The sequence below is a fragment of the Macaca mulatta genome, chromosome 10 (genome assembly GCF_049350105.2).
Source record: "Macaca mulatta isolate MMU2019108-1 chromosome 10, T2T-MMU8v2.0, whole genome shotgun sequence".
Classification (NCBI taxonomy): domain Eukaryota; kingdom Metazoa; phylum Chordata; class Mammalia; order Primates; family Cercopithecidae; genus Macaca; species Macaca mulatta.
Window position 1 is genome coordinate 87319054 of NC_133415.1, and position 13596 is coordinate 87332649.

The 13596-nt window shown below is 50.8% G+C and overlaps 1 protein-coding gene and 2 long non-coding RNA genes across 13 annotated transcripts in view; 1 reads left to right on the forward strand and 2 right to left on the reverse strand.

Moving 5' to 3' along the window:
• The window catches only part of DYNLRB1 (dynein light chain roadblock-type 1), a 40604-nt gene that overhangs the window by 17412 nt on the left and 9596 nt on the right, over positions 1 to 13596 (forward strand). For 3 of the 11 annotated variants that reach the window (XM_077951591.1, XM_015149166.3, XM_077951590.1), the window contains 2 exons: positions 1742 to 1909; positions 7669 to 8046. In XM_077951591.1, coding sequence (XP_077807717.1) covers positions 1742 to 1909; positions 7669 to 7712 — 212 coding nt within the window. In that variant the 3' untranslated portion in view covers positions 7713 to 8046. Of the gene's footprint in view, positions 1 to 1741; positions 3628 to 6811; positions 8047 to 13596 lie in introns of those variants that run through there. The other 8 variants (XR_013399800.1, XR_013399801.1, XR_013399799.1 and 5 more) reach the window with 5 other exon arrangements.
• On the reverse strand, positions 5231 to 7103 carry LOC144332066 (uncharacterized). The gene is made up of 3 exons (XR_013399816.1): positions 7028 to 7103; positions 6259 to 6577; positions 5231 to 5579 (listed from the first exon to the last, which is right to left on the reverse strand). It is a non-coding gene; the product is annotated as an uncharacterized LOC144332066 (long non-coding RNA).
• LOC144332068 (uncharacterized) lies at positions 7731 to 13462 on the reverse strand. Its single transcript, XR_013399818.1, has 2 exons — positions 13195 to 13462; positions 7731 to 9661 (listed from the first exon to the last, which is right to left on the reverse strand). It is a non-coding gene; the product is annotated as an uncharacterized LOC144332068 (long non-coding RNA).

Sequence of the window (13596 nt, forward strand, 5' to 3'; positions counted from 1 at the left end):
CACTCCTCAAGTGCCTGTCAGCTGGTGGGCTCTTGGGGGTCTCATGGATAGAGCCTTCTGCTCATATGTCACAGCCAATTCACAGGTACCTGCTGGCCCAATTATGGCCTGAGGTGGCTCAGTGTGAGCTACATTCCTCACCTCTGTGACAGTAGACACCATCCAGTGAATAAGTCCATTTAATGGTTCATCTCAAGGAAACAGTCCTCCAAACAAAAGGCTTGGTATAAGGTGCTGTTCACTGCCCAGTTAATGGTTACAGTTTGTTACTGGTTACAGTTTGTTACTGCCCAGTTTGTTACTGGTAACAAACCCAGCCCCTAAGTAGCCAACAGTAGGGGCTGGGGAGCTCTGTGGACCGCCCACTTAGTGGCCTCTTTGAAAGAGGTAGCAGTGCTGTTTACAAAGGGTGAACATGTTTCCTGTTTCTGTGCCTGTTGTGCAAACATAGAAAAACATGCTTTAATCTGGGGGCCCGGCCATGTGGACAGTGTGTTTACAGCTGCACCCCAAGCCTGCCTTGGGTGGAAATCGTGACGGTTATGTCCCAGCACAAGCTGACTTTTTCTCTTCTACTTTTTAGTGTTTAGAAGTTTGTGGCCGGGCATGGTGGCTCACGCCTGTAATCCCAGCACTTTGGAAGGCCGAGGCGGGTGGATCATGAGGTCAGGAGTTCAAGACTAGCCTGTCCAGTGTGGTGAAACCCCGTCTCTACTAAAAATACAAAAATTAGCGGGGTGTGGTGGTGCGCGCCTGTAGTCCCAGCTATTCAGGAGGTGGAGGCAGGAGAATCACTTGAACCAGGGAGGCGGAGGTTGCAGTGAGCCGAGATCACGCCATTACACTCCAGCCTGGGTGACAGAGCAAGACTCCATCTCAAAAAAAATAATAATAAAATAAATAAAAGAAGTTTGTAAGGCCAGGCACGGTGGCTCATGCCTGTAATCCCAGCACTTTGGGAGGCTGAGGCGGGCAGATCACCTGAGGTCAGGAGTTCGAGACCAGCCTGGCAAACATGATAAAACTCTGACTCTACTAAAAATACAAAAATGAGCTAGCTGGGCACTGTGGCACGTGCCTGTAGTCCCAGCTACTCGGGAAACTGAGGCAGGAGAATCACTTGAACCCGGGAGGCAGAGGTTGCCGTGAGCCACTGCACTCTAGCCTGGGCAACAGAGCAAGACTCCATCTCAAAAAAAAGAAATTTGTAAAAGCGCTTCCTGGTTTCAAGTCTAAGCACTATGAATGAGAGTCTCTCCTTTTTTGAACAAAAAAACAAAAACCTTATTTTATTAGTTTTTTTAATCTGTGTCCCTTCGTGAATCAGAGCTAGTGTCTCTTTTTACTGCTGGGAACCAATCAGCCCTGGGAAAGGAACCGGGAGTGAGACAGCGGGCCTGTATATGAATCCTGCCCCACTGTGGGAAAGGAACCGGGAGTGAGACAGCAGGCCTGCCTGTGAGTCCTGCCCCACTGTGTGACCACAGACAGGTTGCCTCACCGCTCAGAGCTCCTGTTGCCTCGCAGGGGGATGAGATGGTGTTGCCACCCGTGGAGTAGTTCTAGGGCATGGCACTGGCATGCTTTGGGGCTCAGCACCATGCCTGTCACATAGCAAGCCCTCTGCGGATGGTGGCATTGACTGAGAATTGCTATTCCAGTTCTTTCCACTAGGGGTGTGGGTGGGAGCTCGGCAGAAGGGGCTCCACATCCTCTCAGGCTCCGTCTGCTCTCCCCTCAGGCATTCCCATCAAGAGCACCATGGACAACCCCACTACCACCCAGTACGCCAGCCTCATGCACAGCTTCATCCTGAAGGCACGGAGCACCGTGCGTGAAATCGACCCTCAGAACGATCTCACCTTCCTTCGAATTCGCTCCAAGAAAAATGAAATTATGGTTGCACCAGGTAAGGGGTCTTCTACCTCCCCATGTAGAAGCAGACCTCACGGCACATTCTCTGCCTCATCAGGAGGCCTGGCACAGTGGTGTCTCCAGAGGATCCAGGCAGGGCCCGAGGAGTTGAAGGAACTGGGTTGTTGCCTTACTGCCTAGCCAGCCTCCAGCTGGTGTCCCACAGCAGATCCGCCCAGGGACTGGCCCCAGAGGGGAACCCAGTCTCCTGGGATAGACAGACACGTGAGCATCATGTGTGTCTCCCCTGCCTTGATAGGAGAAAACTCAAAGGCATTTGGGACATAGAGGAAGGTGTGGCCAGGCCTGTCTGGGGCTGTCTGCAAAGGCTTCCCAGAAGAGGGGACACCGGAACTGAATCTTAAGGGCACAGGAAGCAGTGTGAGCAAGGCGGAGGGGCGGAAAGCCACATTTGGAAGAATATTCAGTGATTCTGCTCCAAAATGTAAAGCAAAAGTACCGTATCATTTTATCCTTGAAAACATGTTCTCTGCCCACTTGTAAAGACCAGGCCTGTCTTTAGGCCCGTTGCAGCCAGCTCTTCCTCCCGCACCGGAGCAGATTGCCATGTTTCTTTTACACGAGGTGCTTGCCTTGCATTTGAGGGCTGTGTGGTGCAACCAAGGCCTGTGTTTAGTCCTTAGGATCATTCTCGGGGTGAGGAGATGCTCATTCTGGGAGGAGCCCACAAGGATGGGAGCACAGGAGCGAGCAACAGAGCCACATCTCCTGCCCGGCCCCCTCGCTCTCACTCATGGACTAGGGTGGCAGACAGAGGTTCCAGGACCATCTCTGCCTCGTGACTTCTCACCCGGCTTTTTCTTGGCTGAGCCACATAGTTGAGTGTGCGTGCGTCATGTGTGCGTGTGATGGTGCACTTCCGCTGTGGTGCCGCTTATCTAGGGCATCAGGATGTGAGTGGGGAGCAGTGGGAGGTGAGACTTTGGTCCAGTTTAGAAGGGGCCACAAACACCTAACTCGGTTGCATGGACTTGATCTTGCAAGCAAAGGTTTTTAGGGCAGGAGGTGATAGGATTATGATTAGGACCCGGATAAAGGAAGGCAGCAGGGGATCTGGGGACACTGAGTGCTCTGGACATGGCAACACAGAGGCCACAGAGTTCTGAGGTCATTTGATGGGGGGTCAGCCGCTCCACGCAGCAGACCAGCATAGGTTCTGTCACCAGGCCTGGAAGGATGGGAAGAAAGAACTACAGAGCCAGTCACAGCAGCCCAGTTTCCCTGGGACACTCCCTAGAGGGGTGGGGACAGAGCAAGTCAGTCACAGAGAAGAACATAAGAATAACTCCAGAGTCTTTTTATTCCAAAATCACGCCGTCCATATGTACTGCCTGATCCATCAGGGAGAAAAGACGGCAGGAGGCGCAGAATCTGTTTTCCCAGCTTTGCCTCCCACAGGCATGACCCTGGGCAAGTCACAGAACACCTGCAAATCTACATCTGTAAAATGTCGAGTAGGGGACTGTGCTGTGCTGATGTCCTGAGCCACCCTGCCTGGTTGAGTGTGTTGACCTGGGTTGGGGGAAAAAGCCTTGGAATCAGATTTAAACTGAAATCCCTCCCAGGACGTCATGTTGTGTGGCTGCAGAGGACAAAGCTTCACTCCCCTAAAAGTCGGGCTGAGAGGCCAGGCGCGGTGGCTCACGCCTGTAATCCCAGCACTTTGGGAGGCTGAGGCAGGTGGATCACGAGGTCAGGAGTTCGAGACCAGCCTGACCAACATGGTGAAACCCTGTCTCTACTAAAAATATAAAAATTAGCCTGGTGTGGTGGCGCGTACCTGTAATCCCAGCTATTTGGGAAGCTGAGGGAGGAGAATCGCTTGAACCCGGGAGGCAGAGCTTGCAGTGAGCTGAGATCGTGCTACTGCACTCCAGCCTGGGAGACAGAGCGAGACTCTGTCTCAAAAAAAAAAAAAAAGGCTGGGAACGATGCCTCTACTCGCCCTGTGCATAGCAGACCTTACGCTTCCCAACGGCCGACTGGGAGTTCAGGGTATGGGAGAAAGGAGCAAATTACATGGTCTCAAAATCAGACACATTCTTCACGGACAGTGTCCCTTGGCATAAAGCTCCTGAGAATGTCTCCTCCGGAAGAACAGCATCGTCTGAAAGCTCCTGGCCATTCAAGTCTCAACTTGGCAGCAGTGGCACCTCCAGTTTGGCCCTGAAGACCCACAGGCATTCAGAGCCCATGAGTTTGGTTGGTGCTTGAGTCCAGAATGGGCAGCTCCCAAGTAGGGGGTTCTCCTTGGGGTTCACAGGCCCGGAGATCCCATGACCTTGTCAGTGGAGGAGGATGGGGTGGCCAGTCCCTCTCCTTGGCGGCACTGCAGGGGGCACCCGTGCTCTCAAGTCACACTCTGTCTCTCCTGCACACACGCGGCGCTGTCCTGGAGGACGGTGGCGTGCTGAGCTTGTCTTACACGCAGAGCATGCTTCTTTGGCTCAGCCTCACTGCTGCCACTCAGTCCTTCCTCGCCACCAAATGCTTACCTGCATTTTTAAGGCCGTCTCCTCCACTTGAGAGTAACTTCCATGAGGGCAGGGGCTTGTAAGCACATAGTAAGCATCTAGCAAATATCCATTGATTAAATAAATGAATGACTCTGTAAACCTCCCTCCACTGCTGACACCCCACTGATGTGGGTCAGAGGTGGGGTCAGCAGTGGGGGTGGAGTCAGGGATGTCTGTGGGGCATAGTGTTAGGATGAAAACCAGTGATTTGACACTTTGACATACCCACTTTTATGTGGCCAAGAAAAAATAATTGGGTTTTGGTGCAGAATTCCTGTGGTCAGGAGCCACCACGCAGAGCCTAGGAGGCACTGGCACTGAATTGCCTCAGGATGGCTACAGAGCACAGGACCCAGGGGTGGCCATGGGCGTAGAGCAGGCCTGGCTACTGTCAGAGGTGCCCATATGAGACTGTAGTTAGCACCCTACACATTGTGGGCAGCCTGGAGCAGCCTGGCCCAGGAGGGAGATCCACGCCTTCCCACCCGCCTGGCCTGACTCCATCCAGCTGAGGAGCTGCTTCCCAGGCCGTAGACAGCAGCAGGTGTTCCAGACAGCGTGGCTCTCCACATGTGTGCCAAATTCACCCCACCCTGGCCCAGAACCGCCCACGTGAACAGACTTTTTTTTTTTTCGGAGACAGGGTCTAGCTCTTGTCCAGGCTGTAGTGCAGTGGTGCAATCATGGCTCGCTGCAGCCTCAACCGCGCAGGCTCAAGCAACTCTTCCACCTCAGCCTCCCTGGTAGCTGGGACCACAGGCATGCGCCGCCACACCCAGACTTTTTTTTTGGTAGAGACAGGATTTCACTATGCTGCCCAGGCTGGTCTCAAACTCCTGGGCTCAAGCGATTCTCCCACCTCGGCCTCCCAAAGTGCTGGGATTATATGCGTGAGCCACCATGCCTGGCCAGGACATCTTAGCACAAACTTTTGTTAGCCGGACATGGTGGCACCTGTATTCCCAGCTACCTGGGAGGCTTAGGTAGGAGGATCGCTTGAGTCTGGGTAGTTGAGGCTGCAGTGAGCCATGATCGTGCCACTGCACTCCAGCCTGGGCGACAGCAAGACCCTGTCTCAAAAAACAAAACAAAAAAGAACAGACTTCTAGTTCTCACTTATTAACTTCACTAATACTAAAGCTGAGGTAACTAACTCAGCCCACACAACCTTCAACACACATTACCTGTCACAAAGCACTTGAAGTGGTATTATTGGATTTAGGGCTTGATAATTTGGAATAAAAGACACTGATATTACTGATTGTGCCTGTTTTTATCAGTGGCTTGTTAATTATTTCTGTTTTCATTTGTGATTTTTATGAATGCAGACTGATTAGCCATGAAACTGTGAGTCATTTCATTTCTGTTTCTTCCCAGTTGCAACAGCCCATCTTTGTGGGAAGAACCAAGCTTTAGGCTCGGCTCTGAACAGCCACAAAGCAACTTGGCTGAGGTCCTGCCATTTCTCTCATGCTCAGCAGGGGGCAGCAGACCAGGGCAGTTCGGAGTATGGGGTCAAACCCAGGTCCCTGTCCCCACTCCACCTGTGGATTTTCCTTGATTGGGCAAGCCCTTTAACTCTCTGAGCCTCCGTGTTCTCAGAGTGACTCGAGGGCTCACTGAGGGGCCGTATGAGAAGTGGGTGGCCCAGACTGGGACACAAAGAAGCCTTGATCAATGTTTGCAGTTAGATTAAGTGGGTAAATCTGCATACATAAAAATCACTAATGAAAACAGAATTAACAAGCCATTGATAAAAACAGGCACAATCAGTGATATCAGTGTCTTTTATTCCAAATTATCAAGCCCTAAATCCAATACTACTACTTCCCCAGTTTGCTCTTCAGTAAAATGAGAGGCACTCAGGCTCACCTCCAAGGACTTGGACTTGCTGTGATTTCATGGTGGACATTCCTCCTTACTGGGCCAGATCCCTGGAGCTGGAATCCAGGCAGCTTTGTCCCCTTTCGAAATTTTCTTATTCAGAAGGTTCTGGAAAGCCAACAAATTGAGTTTGTGACAGAAATTGACATTAGCTGGCTGGGTGTGGTGGCTCACACCTATAATCCCAACACTTTGGGAGGCTGAGACAGGAGGATCACTTGAGCCCAGGAGTTTGCAACCATCTTGGGCAACATAGTGAGACCCCATCTGTACAAAAAACTTTTTTTGTTTTGAAATGGAGTCTCATTTTGTCACCCAGGCTGGAGTGCAGTGAGGTGATCTGCAACCTCTGTCTCCCAAGTTCAAGCAGGCCTCCTGCCTCAGCCTCCCAGGTAGCTGGGATTACAGGCACCTGCCACCAAGCCTGGCTAATTTTTGTATTTTTAGTAGAGACAGGGTTTCACCATGTTGGCCAGAGGCTGGTCTTGAATTCCTGACCTCAAGTGATCCGCCCACCTTGGCCTCCCAAAGTGCTACATGAGCCACCACACCTGACCTTCTACAAAAATCTTCTTAAAAATTTACCCAGGTTTGGTGGGGTGTGCCTGTAGTCCCAGCTACTCAGGAGGCTGAGGCGGGAGGATCACCTGAGCCCTGGAGGTCAAGGCTGCAGTGACTCATGATCGCACCACTGCACTCAACCTGTGCGACAGAGCAAGACCCTGTCTTGAGGGGGAAAAAGAGATAGAAAAAAAAGAAAATGACACTACCCCAAGTCCAGTGAAGTTATGTCGGAATTCCATCTTTGACACTAAGTAGCTGGGTAACCTTAAGCCAGCGGTCCTCCCACAGCCTACATCAGCATCACCTGGGAACTTGTTAGAGAAATGCAAACTCTTGGGCTTTGCCCCAGCCCCACTAAATGATGGTTCTGGGCGTGGAGCCCTCCAGGTGGTTGGGATGCCCCTAGTTTGAGAACCATGGCCTTAGGCAATTCATTGGAGCTCTTTGAACCAGAGTCCCCCGACCTGGAAAACAGGGGTGAGAATCCAGCCTACCTGCTGCCACTGTCGTGGGGAGGATTAGAAGAGGGGACACTGTAGAGTGCCTGCTGCCCGGTACGGGGAGGCCCCTCTTGCAGGGGCCCCCGCAGGAACCTTACAGGTTTATCTTGTTTTCCCAGCATTTGGAGATGCTGAGCGTTGATGCTTTTTATTGCTTTCACCCCCTTTCTCATTTTATGGTTAGTGATTTAATGGTTTATTTGCTTTCTTGTGTGTTTTTCTCTCATTTTACATTTAGTGATTTTTTGTGTCATTTTTTTCTTTTGCAGATAAAGACTATTTCCTGATTGTGATTCAGAATCCAACCGAATAAGCCACTCTCGGCTCCCTGTGTCATTCCTTAATTTAATGTCCCCCAAGAATGTTAGTCGATCATGTCAGTGGACTGGCACGTGGCAGTCGCCTTGGAACCCACTCAGACCAATCCAGTGACCATGTGTGGGCTGGCAGCTCTTCCTCCCCCACCAAAGGAACCCCTGTGTGCGCCAACCTTCCCCAGAGCTCCGGAGGGCCGTCTCTCCTCACTTCCAGGTTTTAGAGCAAGAGCTTGCAAGAAGCCCGCACCCAGCTTCCTTCTGACCTTCAGTTCACTTTGTCGCCCTTGGAGAAAGCTGTTTTTCTTTAACTAAAAATAACCAAAATGCTTACCCGGCTGTTGTGTCTTTAAACACTAGGTTGAAAAGGCCTCTTTCTTCCTGTGTAATCACACGTCAGAGGCCCGGCTGCCTCCGTCAGTCCTGGAGGGAGATCATGTGCACGGCTCCGAGAGGCCTGCTGCTGCTGCTTGTGCCGGTGGCCGTCCTTCGTGTAGCTTGGTGTCAAATCAGTGCCCTGGCTTCTGGGCCTCTTGGCCCTCGTCCTTCTTTTACCGTTTCCCACTGCTGCCAGTGTTGAAAGATTTTTTTCTACTACGCTGCACTGGGGAAGAGTGGTACTTACTGAGGACCCGGAATGCACCTGGCATGTAATCTACATAGCTCTCACCTAACGGTACCCTCTGCAGACAGAGTGTTGGGGCTACCTCAGACATGGGGACTTGGGCTTAGAACGGCTTGCCTACGCCCTCACAGCCAGGACACAGGTCTCGGACTCCAATATCCCTGCTCTTCCCACACTATCTGCTCCAGAAATCCTGGAGGGCCCCCATTCACCCGAGTGAGCCCGTCCTGGGCAAACATCTGCCCCATAGACTCGGAGTGCAGGGGTCCTCCCGCCGAGAGCGTCCCAGAATTCACCTGCACTCAGGCTCCCACACACCCTCATCCAGCCACTCTCTTATTTTTTCCCTCTGAAAACACATGTATTTAATTTGATTAGGGTTTTTCTTTTTGTCTGTTTCCTGTTACACAGGAAAAAGACTCAGCACTGTGTAGTGTGAGCCTGGAAATCCCCGTCATTGTCCTCCCTGCCCCAGAAGTCACCACTGTCTGTGAGTTCTTCCATCTAGCAATCATACCTGCCCAGATTTTCCAGTGAGGCTTCCTCAGTGGTATCAGAGGAGTAAAATACATACTCTTTGGAGTTGAGGGGTGTAGTTTATAAGAGCTTGGCAAAATTTCTTCAAAATCTACTGTAATGAAAGATGATAGGAATTTTCCACTCTATAATACATCTATGATTATCTTAATATAAAAATAACCCTCAAATAGTTTTCCCTGAATCTTAAGTAATGTTGGTTGTCTGAGAAACACTCTGGTGTCCCTTGTCCCTGCTTCCCTAGGAAGTGCCCCCTGCGAGTGGGTGACGGCGGACCCTGCTTGTTGATTATCTGCTAGGTTCTGTGCTGCAGACGAACCTGGGGTGTGGCCAAGCAGCATCTCCCTTGTGTTCTCAGAAGCTGGGATCCAAGTCTGAGGCTCCTCTGTCCTTCTGCTTGAGTTTCTCCAAGAAGGATAATGGGGAAGGAGGTCGGAGGAGGAGAGGTCAGGTTTCTAGGAGGGGGGTTGGGGTTCTGTCCCTGGAGGGAGGAGGCGTTCTGGCTCCAAAGCAAGGGTTCAGAATAGGGCTGGGGGCCTGTCCCTTCCACCTTCCCGTAGTCCCCCTACTACTCCCTCTTGTTTGCCTTAAAGTTCCCCATCCAATGTCCTGGGGAAGGTTTCTTACGAAAATGAAGATGCTCCACCTCCCAGTCCCTTGAGCACCAGGATTTTGTACATCAGGAGCCCACCATGTACATCAGGAGTTTGTAATGCGGCAAGGCAAGCATAATTCCTTGGACTCAAATTAAGATGTAAAAATTTGGCCAGGTGTGGTGGCTCCTGCCTGTAATCCCAGCACTTTGGGAGGCCAAGGCATATGGATTGCTTGAGCCCAGGAGTTCAAGACCAGCCTGGGCAACATGGCAAAACCTCATCTTCACCAAAAATATGAAAATTAGCAGGGTGTGGTGGTACGCACCTCTAGTCCCAGCTGCTGGGGAAGCTGAGGTGGGAGGATTGCTTGAGATGGACACTGCAGTGAGATATGAGTCTACCACTGCACTCCAGCCTGGGTGACCCTGTCTCAAAAAAAAGATGTAAAAATTCATGGCCACAGAGAAGGTTTACGGGGGGTGGGGGGAAGAAAGTTAAAATTAAGGGTTTGTTTTGTTTTGTTTTTGAGACGGAGTCTCTTGTCACCCAGGCTGGAGTGCAGTGGCATAATTTCGGCTCACTGCAACCACCACCTCCCAGGTTCAAGTGATTCTCCTGCCTCAGCCTCCCAAGTAGCTGGGACTATAAGCGCCCACCACCACGCCCGGGCTGATTTTTGTATTTTTTGTAGAGATGGCGTTTCCCCATGTTGACCAGGCTGGTCTCAAACTCCTGGCCTCAGGTGATCTGCCTGCTTTGGCCTCCCAAAGTGCTGGGATTATAGGCATGAGCCACCGCGCCTGGCCAAAATTCAGATTTTTAAGAATCTAAATAATGGTATTCCACATACAAAATCCCTAGTGTTTCTGTACTCAAAAGTAGCGTGTATACTGTCAAGGTTAGAAACTGACAGCTGTCCTAGGCCTGGAGGGAAAAGCATGGGTTCTGAGTTTCAGAAGGACATTTGCCAATACAGCAAAGGTGTACCCATGCCCAGTATTTTTTTATGAAAAATTTCAAACCTACAGAGAATTGAAAGAATTGTATATCTTTCATCTCAATTCTACAGTTGCCCATTTTGCTTTATTTCTATGTCACATAACTTTCCATTCTTCCATCTAACTTATTTTTTATGCATTTCTAAGTATATTGCAGGCAGTACCCGCCCCAACCACTTCCAAGTGTATATCATTAACTCGTTTACTGTTTTTGGAGGATGGGTAAGATTTACATACAGCAAAATGCACAAATCTTCAAAGTGACAAATGTGACCCCTGTGTAACCTCAGAGCCCTTTCAGGAAAGCTGCTTCTGCTTCCCAGTCAGCCCAGCCCACTCCTCAGAGGCCACCCAGTTCTGATTTCCTCCAAGTATGATTTCTGCCCTCTAAGGTGCAGCTTTCGCCTGGGATCCGTGAGCAGGGCCCGCATTTCAGGGAAGTGGCTGCTTCTCGGGAGGTCCCGTCAGCTGCCGTCTCCCGTCAGCATTCATTCCTCTGCCTCAGTCCTGGCCACGGCTCCCTGGAGTTCTGATCCTCCTCTGTGAGCTGGTATTGCCGTTTCTCCAAAAATTAAAAATGCTCCAAGGATTATAGGTTTTCTCCCCTTTCATAAGTTTGACTCTGAGACACTGCTTATTGGCACTTTTTCATTGAGAATCCTAAAAGCCACCTTTCCATACCAAATTCCCGTCTGTCTCTCCCAAATGACCAGAAAAAGAAAAACTGAGAAATGGAGGTCTCAGATTCCATCATCACAGCAGGTAGAAATCACTAGGTCACCGAATCCATCAAATTAGTAAGCGTACCCCACTGTCGGTGAACTTAAGCTGGTCAATTATGTATTCAGGTTGAGAAGGCAAATAACACAATTGCAGAAGATGTTCAAAATGCTAGTCCTACTGCTATGAACAAGCTCAGTCCAATCCAAAGCACCTTTATTTTGGTCTCCCACTGTCTAAGTTTCCTCTAGGGCTTGTTCTCCTGCTGTCCCTAGGTGATATGTAGGGCAAGCCGTGCCCTGGGCAGATGGAGTCCCCGCCCAGCACAGTAACAAGTTCTTTGAGTCCTTCGAGCTGCATTTGGAGAGAGGCCGCCCCTTTCACTGTGGGCCCACAGGGAACCTCGCTCTCTGCAGAGGGAGAGCAGCTTATGTTTGGCCTCAGCCTTATTTTATTTGTCCACCTGGTGCTGTCACTCTTTTGCCCAAGTTGCTCAGAGGGGCATGAGGTGGGGAGCAGTTCATCATTCGCCAATACTGCTGTGAACTGACTTCGGCCGTGGTGCGTTCTCCTGAGCTTTCACAGGCATGCCCCCTGCCCTCTTCTGTTGGCAGCTCCCTCACTTTGGAGGATGTGCTCCCTCTGGCCAGGCCTGTCTATCTTTGGCTCCTGACTCTCAGGGCCTCCCCTCTACACACTGTCTTCTGTTGGTTCGAGGTGAAGCAGAAACCCCACCACCTTCCTCCATGGGTGGTAAGATTCACAGCTTCTCAGGGGCCTCTGAAACTCACCCTCAAACTTCCAGCTGCTTTATAGACATTCCCAGCAGAAACGTGAGCTCGCTTGAGACCACTCGGTGTCACAGTCCAGGTAGCTGCTGGTCCTGCTCCTCTCTGTGGCATTTGGCCCATGGACCATGCCTTGGGGGGGTCTCAGCAGAAACTAAAATGAAGATAATTCAACTTCAACCCCCTAGTTTACAAGAAATATATTAGTTGCTTTCCCTAAAAAAGGCTAGGTGAAATAGGGAATTTCATGATTTTTTTGTGGGGGACGGGGGGTACGGAATCTCGCTCTTTCACCCAGGCTGGAGTGCGGTGGTGTGATCTCAGCTCACTGCAACCTCTGCCTCCCAGGTTCAAGCAATTCTTGTGCCTCAGCTTCCCAAGGAGCTGGGATTGCAGGCGTGCGCCACCACACCTGGGTAATTTTTTTGTATTTTTAGTAGAGACAGGGTTTCACCATGTTGCCCAGGCTGGGCTCCAACTCCTGGGCTCAAGCAATCCTCCTGCCACAGCCTCCCAAAGTGCTGGGATTACAGGGGCAAGCCACCACGTCTGGCATATTTGATTTTTAAATACTGCAAGTATTTGGGTAAAAATTTGAAAGTTTGTAATAATCTAACAACAGGCTATAATATAAGCCAGGGCTTCCCAGCCTTTTTCTACTGAAGTAACTGAAGAATGAGGAGCGTTATCTAGAAGTCCAGGGTGAATCTGCCGGAGTCATCCAAAGAGAGCCCCCTGCAAACATGAACCTGCTCTCTAGAAATGTACACGTTTGCATCCCAGCGGCTCCGGAGAATGTAGAGCTGAGTGGAGTCAGGAGCGCAGGCAGCCAGGGGAGAACTGATGGCGGCTTGGGCAAGGGCAGTTTCATGGTGTCGGAAGTGGGGATTCTGAAGGGAAAGTGCCAGGACTTGCTGGGGAGGGTTGGAAAGTAAGGAAATGAGACATCAAGGGAGACTCCTTGGTGCCTGCTTGGGCAACCAGATGCTGCCATTTACTGAGAGGAGGCTGATTAGGGACTTTTGTGGGGGAAAGAGCACCAGCAATTTGGAAATGGCCTGCTTAATCTGAGCCTGTTAGATACCCATGTGTTTAGTTAGGATGTCGGACGGACTGTTGAATACCCAATTCTTCCAGGCCTTGCTAGACATAAGGATATGGAGCTGTCAGCCTGTTACTGGAATGTAAAGCCAAGGAGGTCAGGCGCAGTGGCTCACGCCTATAATCCCAGCACTTTGAGAGGCCGAGGTGGGAGATTCACTTGAGCCCAGGAGTTCGAGACCAGCCTGGATAACATGGTAAAACCCAACTTCTACTAAAAATACAAAAAACAGCCGGGTGCAGTGGTGAGTACCTGTAGTCCCAGCTACTTGGGAGGCTGAGATGAGAGGATTGCTTTAGCCTGGCAGGTCAAGGCTGCATCACGCCACTGCACTCCAGCCTGGCCAACAGAGTGAGACCGTGTCTCCAAAAAAAAAAAAAAAGCTTCTGGAGGCCGGGTGCGGTGGCTCACATCTGTAATCCCAGCACTTTGGGAGGCCGAGGCAGGCAGATCACCTGAGGTCGGGAGTTCAAGACCAGCCTGGCCAACATGGAGAAACCCCGTCTCTACTAAAAAT